The sequence below is a fragment of the Macrobrachium rosenbergii genome, chromosome 25 (assembly GCF_040412425.1).
Source record: "Macrobrachium rosenbergii isolate ZJJX-2024 chromosome 25, ASM4041242v1, whole genome shotgun sequence".
NCBI classification, from domain to species: Eukaryota; Metazoa; Arthropoda; class Malacostraca; order Decapoda; family Palaemonidae; genus Macrobrachium; species Macrobrachium rosenbergii.
Window position 1 is genome coordinate 14,852,455 of NC_089765.1, and position 23,471 is coordinate 14,875,925.

The following is a 23,471-nucleotide window of genomic DNA, read 5'->3' on the forward strand; positions in this document are numbered from 1 at the left end:
TTATATCAAGTATTATGTACTTGCACGAATGTGTATGACCAGAATACTGTAAATCATGACTAACCCTTTGTATTGCAATCGTAACATTAAAAATTCTTGTGCTATTTTGGTATCCTGCAAAGCATCATTGCTATGATTATTTTGCTTAAATGCTTGTAGTAAGGAAACTGTCTCGTAGACAGGAAGTATTTTCAGCCATGTAAACAGAAAACGATTTCTCGGTTTTGTATGAACGGTACCGCTGTCAGTTCCTGTTCTACAACAGCATTTTGTCTGGGGCTTGGGCCTCCAAAGTGGGTAAAATTGTTTTGAGTTGCAAATCTCGAATGCAATTGTAATAAATTGCAATTTAGTGGGAATATGTTACAATGATTAGGATGGTTTCAGTGACGATCAATTATTGTCCAGTCTTGGTGTGAGAATTTTCAAAAGGTCACTATCCTCTTGAGGTCTCGCCTAATTAATAGTTATGTATTCACCCAAACCCATTCATCTTTTCTCGAGGCATTATGTTGACATAAACATTCAGATCTACCCATTTTGCTACCGTTGGTGATGAATCTGGAAAATTCTCAGCTGGTTCAAGAAATTTTTATGTGCTTCCCACTACGGCACAATTACTAAGAAATTCAGTTGGCTGGCTGTTCAACCATACCTTTATAGTTTAAATGAATTACTATAAATAAATAACTTTACAATAAACTCTACTTCTTTGTAGGAAATTTATGAAAAGAACACAAATCTAGTCTTGCATTGTCTACCAATGCCCTGTGGCACCTCTGGAAATGAGTTTATAGGCACAATAAAACTTTAAAGGTACATAACATTGAAGATACACATAATTCAGTTTATTAAAATATCCTTCTGTACTTTAGGGCAACCTAAAAATATAGAGTGTACATGAATGATAAAAAATATTGAAATATAGGGCAATGGAAGTCGGAAAAGGACCACTGATAGCTTATCTCTAAAATCCAGGTAACGATCGCCAATTACAGCCTTCAAAGACATCTGCCAAGAACTGGCAAGGGAAAGAGTGGCCACACATATGCTTGAAAACATTCTTTAGGTGAGTTGTTTCACATTAAATACAAAATAAACTATTTAAATAATTTCATGTGGGGAATTATATAACAAAACGATTGATTTAGAATGTATATAAACCTTTTTAAATAGCAATTACAGAATCACAGTTTCAGAATAGCCTTCAAGTCTACGTTCGCCAAACCAAGAAGAAGAAATGTAAACAAGGGAAGTCGATTGACACTTCATAGACCCGACACTCCCCCTAAGGTGTGTGATTTTTTGGCATTTCATTCTTATTTTGACGAAGATTATCCACCAGGTACGTTATTCCGTGACAAAATAAGGCAGATTAATGAAGTAGATGTTAATTTATCAGCTGTGGGTTAAATTATCTTGATAACCAGTCGTCAGTTGTTGAAGGCGTAGCCTAATTGCAATGACACTAATTACGGGTAATAGTCGTATTTTTGTGTGTAATGAATTCAGACTTTTCTTCGTTATAGCCAAGACTATAGCCTGTTACATGAGCAAGAATGGTAATTTATTAATAAATCGTAAAACAGGCAGATAGAATAATACAGGTATCAGGCATTTGAAGTGAATATGGTAAAACTGAAGACTACTACCGCGGCCCTCTGGTTCGGTAATTGTTGCACTAGAAAAATTTCATGGAGGGTCACTAGTTTTCATATATGTATATATGTGTGTGTATGTGTATTTATTAGATTTTTTTATTTTGTTCCCCTTTTTATATTGGTAATTCTAAGCCGGCTGTCCGCTGTGAGCTAGACTATGGCATTTGACGTTCTCTTATGTTAGTTTACTTGCTTTGCAAGAATTTAAAGTAATATTTTGTCGGCCGGCTGTAACTGAACTGTAATTGACCTTTGAAGACTACACGACTTGAATTACCTAATGCGGGGTAGGTGTAAGCCGACATTCCGCAGCGAGCCCACCACCTCCCTCCATAGCTAATACGGCAAAATTGTAACCAGTAAATGCCCCTACGGTACGTTAGGTTGGTATATTTAGGGGTGTTTGCTGGACTGTAGGGGTGTTTACTGGTTACAATTTTGCCATGTTTGCAGTCAGGGGCTGTAGATTGGATTTGTCTCAGGTGCTTTAGACGAGGAGTGTTAACCTAGGTGCTTGCAGGGAGTTGAGAAGTTTGTGCTGCAGTTTTGAAAGGGAGGTACAGTCACTCCCCGGTTATCAGTGGGGGTTTCGTTCCGACGGCATGACAATAAGCGAAAATCGCCGATAATTGAAAATCAGCGATTTTCAGCGCCGATAACCGGAGGTAGGCACTTCTGTTAGGTATGTATCGGTGCCAATACCCGATTATCGGTGGCGATAAGCGGAAATCGGCGCATGTTGCCGCCAAAAATCACTGATTTTCGTGCTAGACAAGCGCCATAAAACCAGATCGCCGATAACCAAGCCTGCCAATATCTGGGGACTGCCTGTGCAAGTTGACCATGGATTTTCCAGTATTGGCTGGTCCAGTGCCTCTTTTAATCAGGACAAAATTACGATTGGAGCTTTGAATTGCCCATCAAAACTTTAAAATTTCCACCGCCGCTAGACTAGTTTACTGGGCGGCTGATAGATGGCACTGATTGTTCCAGCGCTCATTCTGTTTGTTGGCTTTGTTAATGCTGGTAGTGATTATCGAATATTGTTGCATTATTTGCTAATTTTGCTTATATTTTTGGTAACTCTTAAGAAGAAAGATTTTGTAAGAATTGCTATAAAGAAGCATATACTGTACTGTACAGCATTATCGACGAAGAAAGTCTTGCTGAATCACATGATATAGGCCTAATATTGGGTAAATGATCATACCTTGTCTAAGATCCATGTTATATGTCACATGTTTTAAAAATGACAGAGCACAATAGCAGTCAGTTTTGCATAAAAAATGGGCATGACAAATGCAGGAAAACTAGTACAGTACAGTAGAAGGTAATTAGCCTGTTCGGAAGATGCACCCCTTTGTAGATTTCATTATTTAATCGTTTATACCTGTATTCCATTTAATTTAATTTATATTTAATATTTGTTTAGTATGTTGGCAAGAGGGGAACCTCACTGGTCCGGGAAAATCGAAAATCCAGCATGGCCTAGGAACCAAGGATGCCGGAAAATCGATGGTCTACCTGTATCCTCTAGATTCTTTGTTATCTTTGTTCTTGGGCACTTACTGGATTTGAAATACAAACCGTGATCTAGAAGAACATAGCAAATATCACAATAATAATAGTAAACTTCAGGGATTGTTGAAAAACATTTTTACAGTAATAGTTGTGATGTAAATACCAGTTTTTATGAATCTGTTATTTCAGCTAATCCTATGCTAATTTCTTTGAAGCTTTTAGGGCGAAAACATGGCAACTATTCGCCATAGTCTCCAGCGTGATGTCTTTGAGCCTACCGAAGAACGTCTTATTGGAGTCCTGTATGTTACGAAGCCTGGGAAGAAAAAGAAAACCAGTTTCCTGTGTGCCACCATAAATAAGGAAAAACCAGTCAGTGCTACAGTTCACCAGGTAAATATACTAGGTGAAAAACAAGTACGGTATGGCAAGCGCCGAAAAGTAGGTAGGGCAAACGTCAAACTCCAAAAACTGGTTCGTACATTTTTGATGGAAAATGAAACTTGACTCTTCTTATTAGCATCCATTTTTACACCACAAAAGCATACTTAAGAACACTTACCTATTTAAGATTTAGGTGAATCTCTGTACTTGGCTGTTTAAACTTATGATCGTATTGGTGCTGTCTATTTGACAGTTAGTGTAGGATCATGTTATTACTTTGCATATAGATTCAGGTTTATGGAGATTAAAAGAATCGTATTTGTGTAGAAACACTTATAAAAACTTTAAAGTTGAGATATTCTTAGTATTGTCAAAGATAAATTTCACTATAGAACAAAGCTGAGATATCCTTAGTATTGTAAAAGATAATTTTCACTTTAGAACTGTAAAATTTATACTTATTTGTTTTTCAGGTCAAAAAGACAGACAAGGATATATATAAGAAGAAAAACTCTTGGCTCCTTCGTGAGTTGCAGGTAGTTGATGGGAGAGATGAGAATAAGGTAAGATTATGTTTGTTTAGATATAAAGCAGTATATTAATCTTATTTTTGTAATTGTGGTTACTATTTTGAGAGAATGATGGATGCTGTTGTAGGGAGAAGTGCCTATGAACAGTAAAGGTGTCCCAGGTGAAATGAAGTATTTAGATGCTTGATCGTTTTGTTGGGGCCAGTGTTTGTATTGCTGACTTGAATTCTGATGAATGTTTTTGTTTATCTTTGTTTTAGTAGAAGAAATATGGAACCATGCAAAAAAAAGCAGTCTTAAGAGTTGTGTGGCTAACTCATTATAAAAAGCTTGAACTTTGTATACCAAGGTAAAATGAAAATTGATAATCATCTGTGCTTTGTTGTTGGAGGAAAAGTCAGGTATTAGCGAAGGATTTTCTTATTTTTGTGCAAATACTTCCAGGATACGGCAGAGCTTGATCTGACTTTTGATCGCGTTTACAAGTGGGTTGCGAACAGCACTCCTGACAAGAATGCCTTTATTCAAGTTCTTTGGAAGGTAAGTTGGAATTTGCCATCCTTTATGTTTTAATTTAGACCTAGGCTTATTGAAATAAGAAATGTTGATACCATGTAATCCTTATTTGTCTCATATTCTTTCAAATTTGCGAAGAACAGAGGGACTCACAATCTACGTGTGTGAAAATTTAGCAATGTTTGTTGTCGTTGTTCATTGTATTGCATTTGTTGACTCATCTGTTACCTTTTATTGGAGTGTTAAGACTGAATATTTTGATAGCTTAAAATCCATAAATCTAAGAGACTTGCCATCTTATTTTAAGAGGAAATATTATACACTTTACTTGTTAAAATCCGAATTATTGCTCTCTTATTTTCAAGTTGTATGTTTTCAGGGGTCTAGCTTTGCTGGTAACGTCAGTTTGCTTTGCTTGCCTTAAAAGATATAATAAAATGGTACAAATCCCACTTTTTTGGCTATAATATTTGTCATAAATTCAGACACATACTTTTAAGAAGGTGCTTACTCTTCCTTTCATTTATCAGTGCAAGGTTATAGCCACATTTCAGTCAGTGTGTAGCTATAAAGCAGCAATTTTTAACCAATTTTTTTTTGGGAGATTACATCTAATTTCTGTGCTTTCTTTGCAGCTTTGCTGTCGTTACCTACCGAAGCAGAAACCACAGTTTATTAATATTCCTTCTGACTTAATTGAAGAAAATGCTGCATTTGCTGACAGTGGCGATGTGACTACTGCAGGTATGTTTTCTAATATTATATTTTTTGCATTATGATAAAAATGTGGCGAGTCGTACATGAAATTAGCTTTCACGTAAAAGTAGGAAAAGCATGTTACTGTATAGACAGCATGCTCTTAATGGCAAGTTGGTAATGTTGAATAGGATTTGCTAATGCAAACTTGATGGTTAAACATTTCATATCTGATGTTCACAGATGGTTTTTCAGTTCCCTTCACTTCTTTAATTTCATTCTTTGCACAACTTGGCATAGTGACCTTTTCTATTTCATTATATAGCGAGGGTAAACTGCATACTAATACAGTATCAGTAACAATAATAATTGTAATTTATTATTATTTAATAATTAATGAGATGCCACAAGTATTTCTAAGTAGTTTTAATTAATGTACGTATATTGTTTTTATATGCCATTCACATGTATACTGACAAAATTAATGCACACTGGATCTGCAATGAAAGTTTTTCCATGCGTAAGCGACCTTACAATTTTGCTTGGACCCTTATTTTTGTCTTTTTACATTTGCTTTTCCAGCTTTTGACACAGTTGAAGCCGCGTTAGAGGATGAAGGTGATTATCGGGCGTTGTCAGAAAAAGAACAGCTAGATTTAGAAAGACTGATGGAACAATGTGACTCGGCTGTCAGTAATGCCGAGGCCTTTGCTGAACAGCTGTCTCGTGATCTGTCTGTACTTGATGGGGTAAGTATGTTACAGATAAGATTTAAGGAAGAAATTTTAGATATGGTTTGTTTATTAACTGGATGTTGGTGTTATGTAAAATGGGTCCAGGCAGTTACTAATAGAATATTTGCTTTGATTTAGTAACATAACTTATAATGAAATATAACTGTATCTTGTCATACCAGAAGTACTTGAAAATAAGCTAAAATATCTGGAATTTATTGTAGGAATTGTTAGTAGCGCAGTGAAAAATTTATTCAAATGAAAGTGTTGCTTGGTAACACAACATATATTTTAATTTCTTGGAGAGGATGTCAGATTATATTTTTGGCAATTTAAATTTTGAAATCTGGTAGCGAGTGTTTGATAGGGACAAAATTGTTTATAATTTGCTTTCACCAAAGCCTTGCCATGGTAAGTTTAGTCCATGGTAAGTTGACTGTGTTTATACAGACATACTTGTATGTCAGTTACATTCACCGTCTTCTTGTTTCTGAACTAAAGAATTATGTTTACATTCCAGGCTAACATTCACAGTATGATGGCATCAGAAGCCCAGGTAGAGGCTCTGATGGATATGATTGATGCAGCTTACACGGAAGCAGAAAAGATTGAGAGTCGGCTTGATTCGTACGACGAGATCCTGCAGCACGTAAAGGACTCCATTGAAAAGATGGCGGACAAGAACACTTCCATAGAGCAGACGAATGCTAATAATTCTAAACTCTTAGAGGAGCTGGATAAATTAATTGTAAGTTTTGTACATGCACTATATTTGCTTGTTTTTTCAGTTCTCAAATCCCATACATTTACACATGGATTGTATCTACTTGCAATATGTTGTTTCCCCTCTTTTGAAGATACCATTTTAACGTTTGCATCGATAAAAACTTGAATTTTCATGTTTCAGAATCAGTTAGAACTCCATCAGCGACATCAACAAGTTTTGTTAGAGGCAGATTTGAACAAAACTGGCTCCCTTCCTCAAATCATTGAGGCGGCAACAGCTCTTCAAACTGCAATTAGTGCTCCAATTCCAATGCACTTGTCACAACTACAGGTATGAGTTGTAAGATGTTTTGTAAATTAGTGGATAGTGCTCAGGTAATGGCCTTATAATAAAAGTTTGTGTAGATACTTTGACTAAACTACATGAGTGGTGGAAATTCCAAGAAGCCCCAGGCATCGCTCAGCATTGGTCATGAGGATGATATTGACAGTAAAGAATTTCACTCATACCTGCAAAGGATAGAAGCAAAGATACCTTGAGCTTCCAATTCTTTGAATTCTTCCCCTTGTGTAAACTTGGTCTTTTCGTGGTGGTGAATCTTGCTAACAGGTAAAAAGTCACTCTTTTTTTTATTTTTTTTAAATGCCTTTTTGCTGACCTCGCTGACTCCTACATGTGTTTTGACAATGAAACAAAATTGCATGAAACCTACAGATTTCATTTTCCATTATGCAGTGTATGTAAGAAATCATTGACCACTCTTAAAACTTTGAAGTTACTTAAAAACCATAAGATGTCACATGGCTTTGTAAGATAGATATTAATGAAGAGAAGCAAATTCAGCCTCGTCTTTGACATGGTTACTTTTCTTATTTTCAGGCTGTTCAAGACCAAAAGAAGAGATTTGAGAAATTGAAAAGTAGGTTCAGTCAAATAATATCAAGGCACCTTAATAACCTGTTCATTCATTTGGTAAGTTTGTGGATATTTTTTGGTTAACATATATTTCAAATATTCATGGTAAGTTTTGTGCATCTTTAATGAACATTTGTAACTTGTCTGAAAAGACAAGAACTTAGACTGTTGCTTTTGTTACTTTGCAAAAAATGGCATACATTTTCCTTTAACAATTTTAGAATTAAAGTACAAAATTTATGATGTGGTAACCAGCAAAATTGTTTCAACATGGAGCACATAAGGTACCACTAGATATATCAAGGCCAATTTCTTGACTATATGTATATGGTGTACTGAATTTCTGGTATCATTATAAGATATCCATTCCTAAAACAGTCGGTTCCAGGAAGTTTACCTACTTTTACCATAGCAGAAGTGATTTGCATCGTAAATATAAATTCATTTTAGGGGAATGATCCAGGGGAAACACTCAGCCTTCATGCCGAGCAACTGACTCTTCCACGACATGGGAGCATCCACACAGAACTGTCTCCATACACTCCTCTTATGCACTGGGTCAGAGCATTGGATCACAAAGCATACCAGCATCTGAATAAAACTTATGCCAACTCCATAAGTAAACTGTATGAGAGGGATATAAGGCTGTTCTTTGAAGAAGCACGTCAGCGTATCTCTGGGGGCAGGAGATGTAAGTTTATATGTGTTGTATAACTTGATATTTAAAATTCTTTATAATTCTGTTAAATTATATGGTACTGAAGATTGGTTTTTTATACTGAAACATTTCTTCCTTCTAGGAATATGTGTCCAATAATTCCCACAAGTTTATATATTGTGAAAGATAATATGGTCCCAGTCATTTGCATTTGCTGTGATGTTTCCTATATACTGAATAATGTATAGATCCTGACAGTTTTTCTGAAACAGTTTGACCCCAAGAAATATGAGATAGGCAAAGACATGTTGCAGAGAGATATATTTGACTATATCAGATTGAATATTATGTGATAAGGGGTTCAGTTTAGGAAAAAGATCAAGCTGTGAAAGTTGTTAGTATTTATTTTTGTCACATTTGTATGTATAACTTTATTTTATTGACTCTATATTAATATTTCTTAAAATACTTGTCGCAAAATGAAATCTAAAAACAATTTTCCTATTTTATTCAAAGTAAGGGGAGGTGTATAACTTTATTTTATTGACTCTATATTTCTTAATACTTCTTAAAATACTTGTCGCAGAATGAAATCTAAAATCAATTTTCCTATTTTATTCAAAGTAAGGGGCAGCGGATCCAGTCAAGATCTGGCCAGCATGGCAGGCGTTGCTGGAAAGTTGACGTCTCAGATAAAACACGGGGCTCAGACTTTAAGCACGCGAACCACCACGGGAGCATTGCTGGGCGTTGATCGCGATCTGTGGGGCTCTGAGGTAAGTTGATGTGTTTCTTCCTTTAAGTAGGACTGACTCATATGAGCTCTGTCCTCATTCTTGTGATGTTGGTCAGAATGATTAAAAATATCGTCTGCAGTTTTTATAGCATTTATTGAAGTTTTATCTGCAATTTTTTTTTTTAGCATTTATTGTCATTTTATTATTATAGCACATTGTAAAATATGATTTTAAAAAATATATAGTATGTTCCCACTCAGTATAAAAACTATATTTTTTTAAGCTTTTAAGTGTCACCATCGCAGTTTAGAGATGGTGGAACCTCATGTAAGCATTATTATTATTATTATTATTATTATTATTATTTATTGTTATTATTATTAGTTCAACCAGATTAGCTGTAGTTATCTAATGTGGTATAGGTACCCCAAAAGACAATTGAATTTTTGGCTAGCTGATGTGAAGCTAATCATTATTGCACTAGTCCTGTATTGATGGATATATTCCACTAAACCCATAAGCATCATTTTGTTTTACATGGCTGCTAACTAATCAAAAGCCCCAGAGTTTCCCAGACTTTTGGAACTCTTCAGGATTGAATAATATTGCTAATTAACATTTTTTGTTCCTTTCTTATCATTTATATTATGTATGCTAATATTTTTCAATGAAACCTCAGCTTAGAATTGTGAATAGCTCTGGCAGTATTCTTCAGAAAACTGAAGTTTCAATATTTTTCAGAAATTGAATCAATCTTTTCGTCCACCAGGGCTGAGCTCCTCAGCCGTAGTGTACCAATCTCACTCTCTTATCGCTGTCTTCCTTAGAGAAACCGTACAGTATACAGCTTTTCTCCCACCTGACATTTTGATGGTTACTATTATCAGTTGTATGTTAATTGATGCTCTTGTTCTGATACATGAAATGCCATTTCAGTTGGACATGCAAGAGAGACAGAAGTTTGACGAGATATTTGAAAGGGTACTAAGTGAGCTGCAACCAGTGTGTCTAGCAGAGCAAGAGTTCTGTATAGCATTCTTCAATTTAAATGCAGCTGGCACGGAGGTAAGATTGTATATCCGGGTTTAGTTGTAACATTAAAGAATTTTAAAGTATTTACAAAGGCAGCCAGGTATTGCATGTTCTTTCAGTGATAGATATTCGATTGGTTTGTTGTACTAGATAGGTAGCTATACAGTTCTGGTAATTTCCTATAACCTCAGGATTGTCACATGTACACCACACAGTCAAGTGTACAGTGATTCATGATTGCTGTATTACTATTTAATTTTGTACTTTGCTCAGAGATGTTAAAAAGTAGTACAAATATTTCATTCTAGCTTACACTAGAATATAAATATGTCCACTCTGTCTCTCAATTAGACATCAGTTTTAAGATTTATTTTTATACTTAATAATTGCAAAGAAACATTGATATATGCATTTTGACCAGTGCAGTGCTTTTAGCATTATTTGTTAGAGTTACACCTCTAGCACTTGGCCCTTCACTGATATAATTTTAATTTATTTAGAACAGTGCATGTAGAAGAAGTAGCGACTTAATTTTGATGTGATAAGAACAGTTTATGTAAAACGAATATTTGTGTAATTATTAACATGGAGAGTTTTGCCAAAAAATAGCAAACTCAGACATGAACAAAAATGTATCCTGTTTTTTAAGCTTCTTTTGCCTTCCAGAACTTGTTTTATATATGTTTATTTCTCTCTTGATGTGACTTCCACCACAAATAAATTTGAGCAGGAAAGAAACAGCCACATCTCGAGAATGAGATCAAGGACGGCCCAAAGGGGAGAAAGAGGTTTTAGTCACTGGGCCACAGTGGCTTCCAAAGTGACGGGATGCCATCCTTCGGTATGGCTGTCGATGGCTCAGGTATTTCCCTAAATACCACACGAGCATATTAAATCGTCGTATGTTTGCACTAGGCACTGCTGCTGCTGTTCAAACTTCCCCCATTTTTTGCCTGCTACAGCAATTGCGGCTTAAATAATCGATCGTGGCGTCGTGCACGGAAATCTGACACGCAAATCGTCGTTGTGACTTGAAAACTGAATCCAGAACAAAACTGTCTTGAAAAAAGTCATCAAAGCTTTTACAATAATAGCACTGTGTGTCAAAACTTCACTAGCGCCTTAAAGTCCTTGTACATATACATCCAGATAGCTTGTAGTCACTAAAAATGCTATCACACGCACAATTCAGCAGAAGTTGCGAGTGAATGTGTATTTTGTGATGTTACTCACCCAGAGGATTTATTCTTAAGTATAGAGGTGTAAATTAGAGCCAGGTAAAGTTAAAGAAGTTGGACAGACATGAAGGAATATGGCAAAGGAATCTCATAGATGTAAAGGAATATGGTAGCACAGCTGCAGAACCATAGTACCATCTGTTGAAGCTCACTATTTTAAAAATGGCTTAAGTATTAGAGCACAATTTATAGTCAAATGCTTTAATTTTATATTTAGCCTAACATTAGATGACACAGCTACCTACCGACGTGTATCCCATCTGGTATGGGTTGTGTAATATGGTGTTCGTTGTTTCCTCATTCGACTTGCAATCCTATTCAGATGTTTCTTATTAGGAACCCAAAGTGAGTGAGTTTAATGCATAGTTATATATTTTCAATGGGGCTGCTGAGCTTATCGCAAAAACCAACCTGTAGGAAGTAACTACAGTACTTACTGCTCGGAAACTGAATTTGGAACATCCTGGTCCAGAGCAAATATAGTATTATCAGCTGTCATGAGAAGTCAACATGACAATGCAATCAATCTTCTGCTGAAGCTGTAGAATGCTCAGTTATTTCACCGAGCTCACAAAGTGTATGCGTAATAGCGTTGTGCGTGCACATATTGCCACTGCTTAATAATAGTAATAGTCCTGTAATATTAAGAAGTCTTAGTGTGTTGTGAATTCTTAAAAGAAAACTATCTCTCATGACTGAGTTAAATTCAGAATTGAGCCTTCTTTAAAATGGGTCTCTCATGACTGAGTTAAATTCAGAATTGAGCCGCCTTTAAACAATCACTCATGACTGAGTTAAATTTAGGACTGAGCTTCTTTAAACAATCACCCATGACTGAGTTAAATTCAGAGTTGAACTTACTTTGTTCTTCAGATTTCAGGGTTCCTGTTTTTGAAGCCATTGGAGTTCAAAGATTGTACATTTAATAGAATTACTGTGTTCTTACCTTTACTCAATTGTAGACTTGAATTATAATCATTAATACTTTTAATGAAATTATAAAGGTTACTAATTTTTTTCTCTGAAAGGTTATACAGTATACTGTATATAATTATCTTTTGTCATTAACTTTCAAATTTCCTGGATTCTTTAAGTTTGAGGTTTAAGTTATGTTGTTGAAGTCTTTCCTGATTGATTTGGGAAACCAGTAGTGTACTGCAGTATGTTAAAGGGAAGCACCTCTTGAGTACTGTATTTATGTGTCAGTGTTTGCTGGCAATTCTATAAAATGCTCTTGATTAAATTAGTTAATGCAACAGTAACCTATGTTTAATGCAGCTTATGTTTTCGTCTCATGTTCATTTAGATAAGACTATTTTTCTTCTTTTTCTGACTTGATAATGACGCTTTGCTACAACGTAATCACTGTATATATTGTGAACTGTATTGACACTTAAAAATCCTAACGCAACGAGAAGTCACTTGTCTGAACATATGACATTTTTTATGCTGAGTTGACATTAATTTTTATATTTTTGTCGTAAGTCATAGACTTAAAAAATTTTTCATGGCAGTATTACTGTATTACTTGTTAGTTCCAGATACCTTTTGATCTGACATCATATTATTTCTTAGAATATTGCATAAAAAATAGTGGAAAATACCTAGAAGTACTGTAACGTGATTATTCATTTTAGAAAAATTCTATTATTATGTGCATGCAAGCTGCTGTGCAGTGTCCTATCTTCAACACAAAAACTCCGTTATGCAAAAAATAAAAGTAAACATTGACTCTTGGTGCCAGTAAAAAAAAAAATTCTAAAATTATTCACTTGTTGTCTGGAACTCTGAAACCTTGTTACCTAAATAGGCAGCAACCGCACAACAAAGTCATCAAAGGTTTCTTATGGAGGACCCAGAACTTTATATAATTAAATCCTCAGATTACAGGAGAAACAACAGTTTGGTAAAGTTACTATACTCAAGCAGCTTATAACATAGAAAACCTCAACTTAAACATTTCTCTGCATTACTAGACTTTTGTTGTTTATTATCTGATTGTGCCACAATTTTATCCACAAATTTCAGACTTGGTTAACTAATGACTTGCAGGGATAAGTTATTATCTGTGGGTGATCTTATCATGTACTAGAGAATTAGATTGATGATTATTTTCCAAAATGTTGCTTTGTCTGCGTCTCAGACTAAATGCAGCTTCTCAAGAAAGTCGTCATCAGACGAGGAGTTCAAGACAGGGAGTAATCTCATTCTGAAAACTAGCAGCTCTTCTTAATTGGTTCCAGTGTCCACTTTTCCTTTTGTTTTTTGTAAAATCACATTTTCTTAAAGATGGAAGCTGAGCTGATTATTGCAACCTAGATAATTTTCAAATTAGGCACTTGTATCAATTTACTAGCTAACGAGTCTTGTTTAATTTCCCCCATCAAAAGTAATACTGTGATACTTGTCAGCTTCAATACTGAAGAGTAATAACAGTCCTGTAAATTTATCACATAGAAAGCCCCGTCATCTGTGGCCAGCACACCCGGATCAAGTGGCAGTGAAGAAAGTAGCGGATCAGCAGGAACTTCATCTGGTGGAGGGGCAGCCGGTACCCCGGGTCAGTGCAGACTTGTAAACAGGGAAGTTAGAGCCATGATGGTAGCCCTCTTCACGACACTGGAACAGCAGCTCAACTCATTCATCAATACGTATGACCGTGCAGATTCCTAGTAAGTTCCAGTTCATAAGTGATATGTGTACAGATGTACGTTTTATTGGTTCTTAGCCACGTAAAATAAGTCTAATCCTTCGGGCCAGCCCTAGGAGACCTGTTAATCAGCTCAGTGGTCTGGTAAAACTAAGGTATACTTAACTTTTGTTCGGTTTTTCTTGCGGGAAAGTAAAGGAGATACAAACATGGAAGTTCTAGTGAAAGGAAAACAAATGTGTGTTTTGATGATTTGTGCTGGAAGGAAAGTAAAGAAAGATGTAAATGGGTCATACTTAATTTCATAGGCCCTCAGCTTATTAAAATTTACTTGATTTACTAGGAGGGTAGACCCTCAGCTTATTAAAATTTACTTTTTTTACTAGGAAGGTCTTCATAATTATCAATTGAGATATACTGTTCTTTCCCTTATAATTATAACCTAAAGAAAATAACATAGAGTACTGTATATTGTTCACTTAAATATTCCAGATTTTACTTTTAGCTGATGCTGGCTATTTTTGTACGTTGTTTGCTTGCAATTTGGTTATGCACACAATTGAACAGTACAGTATTATAGGTTGTAAGACCTTACTGCGACCAAGGAACCTTAATGAGAAGCCATTATTTAACTTTATAGATTATCTCTTCCTTTAATTGCAATTGGAAATCTTTATAGCTGTAAACTTTTCGAGTTCCTTAAGACACATCATACTTGCAAAGAAATTCTCACATTAACAGGCTACTCTTACTTTTGTACAGTAGGGTTAGGGTTCCTGAAAGGTGATAGATCATATATTGGTAGCATTACAGCAAAGTGTTGTATAGTAGGAATACATTCCCAGCCACTGAAGAATGATATAGACTTAGTCAAAAGAGCCCCCTTAACAATTGCTAGGGTGCTTTGCAATACATATATGCATGTATAAATCTTAAATCACTCAAAGAAAACTTGACATAAGTTATAGTTCCTTTGCTTTCAACCGGTTCATAAGTACCTTGACATTGGATGTGGACTTCATGGATCAATTATTTAATTTAGCTCATAACTTGGCCTTAAGAGTTGCTTGCTGTCCTTTTCGCTTGTTCATTTTCCTTTCTTCTGTCAGAATAGACCCCCTATTGACAACACAAGCACATATTTAATCTTAGTTTCAATTAGTCTTAAGCCATGAAGGGGGGGTGGAGTTCAACAGCATGCATAATATTCGTATCAAACATAGGAATCATTTCTACATACATTCGGCCGCATTTAATTGAAATTGATGAGCCATATAGGGTTTTATTATGCTGCTAATTTTTCATTTTTTCCAGTTGCTGCCTCTACATATATGTCAGGTTGAGTGAGCACGTTTTAACCGCAGAAGACACTGGATCATTCTTGAGCACAACTTTTGGATCATGCCTTGTACAAGCCAAGCGGAATTTTGATCGATTCATGAATTCACAACTGCAGTCTATTCAAGAATGCCGTGTCACCAAGAAGAAATGTGGAATCATTCCGTTCATTAATAATTTTGAGGTATAATATCTCTCTCTCTCTCATATAAGGGATACCCTATTTATTATTTTACTATTTGTAGTCTGACTTTTTGTTTTCTTTATGGAGTTACCTACATACCTATAGAACAAAAATGTTAAAATTTTAAGTCTTTGAAGAGCTTATTTGGGATATATTTTAATTTGTTTAGCAAGCATTTCATTCTTTTCTTCTCTTTTATAGGATTTCTGCCACACCGCGGAAAGTGTCTTCAAAAAGAGCGAGAGGCGTGCCGACTTGGACAAATGGTATGTCCGGTTAGTTATGGCAATGTTTGAGCACATCCCAAGGGTAGCAGGTGAACACCAAAGAACGCCACCCGAAGTTATCAAAATGGGTAAGTTTAATAAGGGATGAATTTCTGCTCTAAAATATTTTCTTTTGGAAGTTTTTAATACAGTTTTATTTAGTTATTTGAGAAGCAGATTTAACTGGGCAACATGCTAAAATAACGCCATAAGATTTATGATATTTTGGAATTAAAAAATTCGTACAATTCCTGCTATGATACTCTTACAGTGTCTGAGGGTGAGTGAATGAGAGTACAGTTGAAAAGAATTAAATTCTGGGAGTGAACAAGACACAAGTAACCAAAAATTTGATGTCGTAACTACAATGAACATTCAGTGCACAGAAATACAACAAACTTAATAAAAAATTGAAAAAATGCATTTGGTTCTTTGCAGTATACATACCTTCAACCCATGAAAAATCAACACCCTCTGTTTGTTACAGTTAAGGACCTTAGACTGTCAATTCCAAAATGCTATCACAAATATTCATCACCCCCTCTACAAATGTTTATGAAGCAAGGCATGGTAGGATGCAGTTTAGGTTAATACAGTATCCATGCTCTGTGCTCTTGGAGAAAAGTTAATATCCTCACAATATTGTCAGATTCCTGTCTGGTTATATTTTTCAGCTACTGTACAGATGATGGCTTTTCATTGAATGCTTTCAACACTTATATACTTGTTCCATTATGAACTTGATTTTTATGGATCTGCATTTATCATTCTTTCCTTCTTTTCAGAGAACTACCATGTTTTGCATCAGCTAATGTTCCAGTTGAAGTTACCAGGCATGGATGCTCAAAGAAAAGAAGCGAAGCAACGTTACCAAGAGGCACTGAATGCTTATGTCACACAGTACTTCGGCAGACCTCTTGAAAAACTTAATGTGAGTTTTCGTGAGTCGTACCTTATTCTGGCTTTGACGTTTATTGGTCAGTGTCCCACGCTATGCTTTGTGGAAATCATAGGGACTATGATGCTTGCTTTTGAAGCTTGGAACCTCAGAGGGTAAAGATAAATTTTGCTACCTTTTGGGTCAAGTCTTGTACCAAGGTTGGTGTTGAACCTGAGAGGAACATCTCAGATTCGAGCCTGGAGGCTAAAAGAGCTGTAGAACTTTTTGAATTGGAGAACTCTGGCAACCGGGCTGGTCCTAGTCATCAGAGCTGCTTTAGTTATAAAAGGCTAGAGCAAATCTGTATGTTAGTCACTTTGTTCCTCTAAGTGGTAATACAATAGTCAAGAAAGCTGCAGCGGTTCGGAACCAGTGCATCTGTGGTCATGGCTAAGGCAGTTAGAGTGGCTTTGTTCAAAGCTCTGCACATTAGAATGGCATTCGTCATGAAACTGAGAAAAGCTCTTGCTACAGATTGGCCACTATATCAGCTTTGATTGTAGTTCCGCCATTAGATGGAATTTGATCATGAAGACAAATGATCAAGTCTGTGATTTTGGTCACCAGAGCAGTTACCTGGTAATGAAGTGGCTTTGGACAAAATAGCTGGATCAGAAATGGCCAAAGTGACATCGTGTAGGTTTTGATAATCAAACCAGACCTGTGGAAAGTTGGAGAGACTCTTGATCGCAGGTTTGGGTACCAGAATGACTTTAAAATCAGAGTTGTCCAAAGGGTGGTTCAGCACTCACGGTTTCTATACTCTCATTTTCTCAGCAGACACAGTGAGATCATAATCTCACTGTCTCTGTTGATGTCCAGTAATCCTCTATTCATTTCATGTCCTTTTAATTTGTGTGATGAGTTTTGCTTATTGTAAATAATGCAGTTTTTATGACAGTGATAAATACCATTCTAACCAAATCGTTTATGACAAGTATTGTGTTCTTATTGTGTTCATATTTTACAACACTTACTTTTTATTGACAGTTGTTCTTTGATGGTGTTACTGCAAAGGTTGCTGGTGGTGTGAAGGAATCAGAAGTTGGATATCAGTTGGCTTTTAGTAAACAAGAGCTCAGGAAAGTTATCAAGTAAGTATTCTTTCATAACTCTAAGTAAACAGGAGTGATGTCAAACTCTGAACTGGTATATTTTTCAAATATGTCATTCTATAGTGAAATGTAAAGTTTGGTTGCCAGTTTATTGATTTTATAGAAATATCACAGCCTCAAGTGCAGTAGGAAAGAGTATATTGCTGCCAAAGACCAGTCTTGTAACCCTTGCTGGTCTCCTTACTTCCATTCATAGCTGATTTAAGGAATAGCCTTTTGCTTCATCTTTTAGGGCCAGTGGTGTATCCTGGTCTTTAAGATAGTGTTCAATTAGTACCTCTAGATCTGTAGCAAACCATATTTTTTGAAACTCATTGCACACGCAATTTTAAACCCTGGGTGTTTGTCATTTTTACATAAATTATGGAATTATATTGTTTACTTTTAGGATATTAATTCTTTTTCCCTGTCGTCATAGGGAGTATCCAGGGAAGGAAGTAAAACGAGGTTTGGATCAGCTGTATAAAAAGGTGGAGAAACATCTGTCAGAGGAAGGTAACTTGCTTCAGGTAAGTCCTAAAAGTCCTTGTTAGTTCAGGTTCTGTGGAACAATATATGTGATATTTAAAACTCTTAAGTTGAAAATGCCAAATGGCTGTGTACCAACTAAACAAGAGGTACTCAGGTGAAGATGAGGAAGAGGATATCCCCATTATCACCCAACCAACACTACCCATTGTTCTTCCAACCCACATTCGATATAGAAAACTGAAGAGAAACAACAAAATGAGGTGGATAAGGAGGGCTACCTCCAATATGAAAGGCTGCTGTTTGTATACCTGTGAAAAAACAAAATTTTCAAATTTGGCATTTGTTCCTACAGGGATACAAACACAACTATGCCTTTTACTAGTTAAATGAAAGTTAGAACCTGCAGTCAAGGCTAATTAATTTGCAGGCAGAGGAGAGTGCCACTGAGCAGACAAAAAAGGGGGTTTACTAGTGCCACTCTGCTGACGCTACCCTGGATGGTTCACTGACACTGTCCCAGAGGACAGGTCAGGCTGCTCTGCTGACACAACCCTTGAGAGTGAGGCTGTACTTCCTTCCATCCCTGCTCTCCATGTAATAGACCAGAGAGGCTAAAGTGAGCGGGTCGTCACTGGAGTAGTACCGGCTTCATCTAGCAGAGAGCCGAGTCCTGGAAGCCAAAGAAAGATGCTTCTTCCAGCAGAGATCCCACGTCAAGCCCTGGAAGCCCGAGAAAGACGCTTCTTATAGCAGACCCCCCCACGCCAAGTCCTTCCAGAATTTTCTCTCTCCCTGCGTCCATACCCCTTTTCCCACACTCCCAGCACGGCTGCATCTTCAGAAGCACAAACTGCAGTTTTCTGAAAATAACTACACCTTCAGAAGACAAGGATCTTGAGTTACAACAACTGAAATCCCTACAGCAACTGAGGAAGGTTTAGCTTTTACTAAGCATTACAAGCTCACCTTCCCACTCAACATGTTTTTTTGGAGTCCTTGGCTGAGTAGAGGGATGAGAATCAGTACAATTTCTCCTATGGGAGGGAGCTTGCATGGGAGTGATGGGACTCTATTCTCCTGGTCTGTGGAGGAATGGAGTCCCATCATTGTCATGCAAGCTCCCATAGGAGAGACTGTACTGAATCCCATCCCTTTACTCAGCCAAGGACTCCAAATAATGTTGAGAGGGAAGGTGAGCCTGTAATACTTAATGAAGACCTTCCTCAGTTGCTGTAGGGGTTTCAGTTGTTGTAACCCATCCTTGTCTTAAGAAGGTGTAGTTGTTTTCATAAAATTGCAGTCTGTGCTTCTGAAGAAGCAGCAGTGCTGGGGAAGAGTGGGAAAAGGGGGATGGACACAGGGGGAGAGAAAATTCTGGAAGGACTTGGCATGGGGTCTCTGCTAGGTGAAGCATCATTCTTCGGCTTCCAGGACTTGACGTGAGGTCTCTGCTGGATGAAGAAGTGTCTTACTTCAGCTTCCAGGACTTAATGTGGGGTCTCTATTAGAAGAAGCATTTTTCTTCTGCTTCCAGGAGTTGAAATGGGGTCTCTTGCTAGATGAAGCATCTTTCTTGGGCTTCCAGGATATGGCATTAAATCTGTGCTAGAAGAAGCTTCTTTCTTCAGCTTCCAGGACTTGATGTGGGTTCTCTCACTAGATGAAGCATTTTTCTTCAGCTTCCAGGACTTTGAATGTGGGCTCTTGCTAGATGAAGCGTCTTTCTTCGGCGTCCAGGACTCTGCAATGGGGTCTCTTGTTAGATGAAGTGCCTTTCTCCAACTTCCAGGAGTTGGCATGGGGTCTCTTGCTAGATGAAGCGTCTTTCTTCAGCTTCGAGCAGTTGGCTTGGGGTCTCTTGCTGGAACAAGTGTCTTTCTTCGGTTTCTAGAAATTGGTGTGGGGTCTCTTGCTAAATGAAGCATCTTTCTTGGGCTTCCAGGAATTGGCATGGGGGGTCTTGCTAGATGAGGCATCTTTCTTCGGCTTCCAGGACTTGGCATGGAGTCTCTTGCTAGATGAAGTGTCTTTCTTGGGTTTCCAGGACTTGGCATGGAGTCTCTGGCTAGATGAAGGGTCTTTCTTTGGCTTCCAGGACTTGGCATGGGGTCTCTTACTAGATGAGGGGTCTTTCTTCAGCTTCCAGGACTTGGAATGGGGTCTCTTGCTAGAGGAAGCATCTTTCTTCAGCTTCCAGGAGTTGGCATGGGGTCTCTTGCTAGAGGAAGCATCTTTCTTCAGCTTCCAGGAGTTGGCATGGGGTCTCTTGCTAGAGGAAGCGTCTTTCTTCAGCTTCCAGGAGTTGGCATGGGGTCTCTTGCTAGAGGAAGCGTCTTTCTTCAGCTTCCAGGAGTTGGCATGGGGTCTCTTGCTAGAGGAAGCATCTTTCTTCAGCTTCCAGGAGTTGGCATGGGGTCTCTTGCTAGAGGAAGCGTCTTTCTTCAGCTTCCAGGAGTTGGCATGGGGTCTCTTGCTAGATGAAGTGTCTTCTTCGGCTTCCAGAACTTGGTGTGTGGTCTCTGCTGGATGAAGCGTCTTTCTTAGGCTTCCAGGACTTGGCATGGGGTCTATGCTAGATGAAGCATCTTTCATGGAAGCGGCTTCCAGGACTTAGCATGGGGACTATGCAAGATGAAGCATCTTTCTTTGGCTTCCATTACTTGGCATGGGGTCTATGCTAGATGAAGCATCTTTCTTAGACTTCCAGGACTTGGCATGGGGTCTGTGCTAGATGAAGCATCTTTCTTTGGCTTCCTTCCCCTCTTCTCATAATGCTTCCATTGTGGAGAAGGCCATTCAGCACATTAAGGACAGGATGAATCATGAAAACACTTAACCCCTGAAAGAAATACACGAAGTGAGGGTCTACTTTTAAAGGTGACATAAAATTACTAAAATGTCAACAATTTTCAGAACAGTTCTCCTGTTTGCCCTTCATGAGACATAATAGCACCAAAAGCAATGCTCCAATTAAAAACAATAGCACTTTCTTACACAAAACTACATCAGTAGCATACATATGGACAGAAAATGTATCATTCACAAAACCACAAATAATAGTGGTAAAAAGACAGAACATGAGACGCATCTGACCTGTATTGCAGCTGAAAGAACAAGTACTTTTGGTTGGGTGAGAGTGGATGTCCCTCTCCCCCTTCTCAACTTAGGTACCACCCTTGTTTAGTTAGTACATGGCCAGTCTAGTGCACGAGCAGGAAGGATACCTTACATACGAAAGGCTTGGTGTTTTTATTCCTATAATAACCAAGATATGTAATTGGGAATTCATCCTAAGGCTGATTTTGATAGGTTTGTATGAAAAACAATTTTGTTTCATAAGAACTAAATTATACTATGCTTAAGATCTAACCCGTCGTGTCGTCACATGACAGTCTAGATTTTTGTTGGGTTTAACTATTTACTTTCTTGCTCTTCATTTCAGGTTGTTTGGAGGGCAATGCAAGAGGAATTTATTCGTCAGTACAAACTGATTGAGGATCTTATTCATCGTTGTTACCCAGGAGCCATGATCAATTTAGAATTTTCCATTGATGACATATTGAATTACTTCTCTGATATTGCACAATCTCATTAGGACAGCGGGAAGTAAAAACACTTCCATACACTGGAGGTTAATTAGTTGCCTTTTTTGAGGAAGGTACATCATATATATATAAATTTGCCTCTTATTAGATGACATAATCTTTATGATAGTGATATAAAGGCACAGTATGGAAATTGCTATATGCTTGATAAATTCTGTATGGAAGTTTATAAATTTGTTAGTTGCTGTCTTCTTTTAGTGGTTGGTTGTTTTTAGTCGCTGCTTATCGTTCAAGAGATAAACCGCTGTATATTAAATTTTATATAAAGTATATTATGTATATATATATATGACACAGAGTGGACAGTTTGTTTATTTCAGGCCTACTTGCAACATTTTACAAGTAGGCTGGAATAGACTTTTGTATTACAAAATGTAAAAGATTCTCATTCTAGAGTTCTTGTCCTCTACGGCTATGGGTGCTTATGTACTCGGAAACTTGAACTTGAGTACATGTATGGTAAATTTTCCATTCCAAAAAACTGTATAACTACTGTGTAGTGCTTTAATTTGTAATAGTTTATTGTTTTTCCTTTCCAGACTCTCTTGTTACCTTAAATGTTCCTTTTGCTGATTCTATTGTTATATTTATACTGTTCACCTTGTATAAATCTCAACAACATAAGATTTTTAATTTCTCAAACATTGTAATGGCCTTATTTAGAGCCTTGATGGTTACCAAGAAGCCTAAAATAGTTGGAATTGCAGCGTCATAACTTCAGAGACTGAGGGAGAATTTGATATACCTGGAAATATAACGTTCCTGAAAACAGAATATGAAATGCTGGAAGATATATTAAAAATGCATTAAAAAAACTTGAAAAAGATATATAAATAATTCCCTGTATATGGTAAATACATAATCTCTATTGTATATGGTATATATATACTGTCTTGTATATGGATATTCCCATCCGTCTACAGAAAAAGATGAATATTTATGTGGCAATCTTTGTGGCAATCTGAGAATCGTCATCAACATGAAGCTGTGCATTGTCACTTGGTACTTGAACTGCCCAGTAAACTGGAAAACTGATGCAGAAGCTAAGAATTCAATGGACAGACAAACCCAGCAGGGGAAATCATTTTTAACATTTGGTATTGTCTTCAAATTACAAGAAGAAATCCAGTGTAAGTGCTGAATAAAAATAGTTGCCATATAAGATACCAAAATTTCTGATGAAAACAGGAAAACCTGACTGTAGGTCTCATGAAGAATACTCCAGCACGTGTTGTAGGTACACTAAGAAAGGCAAAGTCAATGTTATTGATAGGTAAAGACAGGGTCTCACTGATGGTTCAAACACTGCTTAAATCAGGCGACAACTCAACCCGTCTACTCCATTCAAACACTGCTTAAATCGGGCGACAACTCAACCCGTCTACTCCTATTCATCAGAGGTACTATACTGGCACAAAAAATAATTTTTTGTTTGAATCTCATATGAACACAAATCTACATAGTTATTCTTACCATTAAGAAACTACACTAACATACACTATCCTTTATACTCGCAGATTCTGTCTAGTTCTCTCCTTGGACCTCCATCACTT

At 37.0% G+C, this 23,471-nt stretch overlaps 1 protein-coding gene across 4 annotated transcripts; it reads left to right on the forward strand.

Annotated features, from left to right (window-relative positions):
• The first annotated feature begins 1,188 nt into the window (after nt 1-1,188).
• On the forward strand, nt 1,189-22,539 carry Sec3 (exocyst complex component Sec3). Of its 4 annotated transcripts, none has more exons than XM_067126930.1 (19): nt 1,189-1,293; nt 3,398-3,575; nt 4,040-4,129; nt 4,541-4,636; nt 5,248-5,356; nt 5,891-6,057; nt 6,563-6,790; nt 6,950-7,099; nt 7,649-7,741; nt 8,135-8,375; nt 8,967-9,118; nt 10,016-10,144; nt 13,807-14,021; nt 15,314-15,521; nt 15,723-15,876; nt 16,573-16,718; nt 17,718-17,821; nt 18,261-18,351; nt 21,756-22,539. In XM_067126930.1, exons 2-19 carry the CDS (start codon nt 3,414-3,416, stop codon nt 21,906-21,908), a joined length of 2,688 nt encoding a protein of 895 aa, XP_066983031.1. In that variant the 5' UTR covers nt 1,189-1,293; nt 3,398-3,413; the 3' UTR covers nt 21,909-22,539. The 4 variants fall into 4 exon arrangements, with proteins under 4 accessions (XP_066983031.1, XP_066983034.1, XP_066983032.1 ...); XM_067126933.1 differs by having other exon boundaries at nt 1,216-1,293; nt 3,405-3,575; XM_067126931.1 differs by having other exon boundaries at nt 1,238-1,345.
• The last annotated feature ends 932 nt before the right edge of the window (nt 22,540-23,471 follow it).

Excerpts from the sequence above, each read along its gene's own strand:
- Sec3 (XM_067126930.1), top strand. The coding sequence starts at position 3,414 with ATGGCAACTATTCGCCATAGTCTCCAGCGTGATGTCTTTGAGCCTACC. Across the intron at positions 4,130-4,540 it reads ATGGGAGAGATGAGAATAAG|GATACGGCAGAGCTTGATCT; the intron begins GTAAGATTATGT and ends AAATACTTCCAG. Across the intron at positions 15,877-16,572 it reads ACCCGAAGTTATCAAAATGG|AGAACTACCATGTTTTGCAT; the intron begins GTAAGTTTAATA and ends CCTTCTTTTCAG.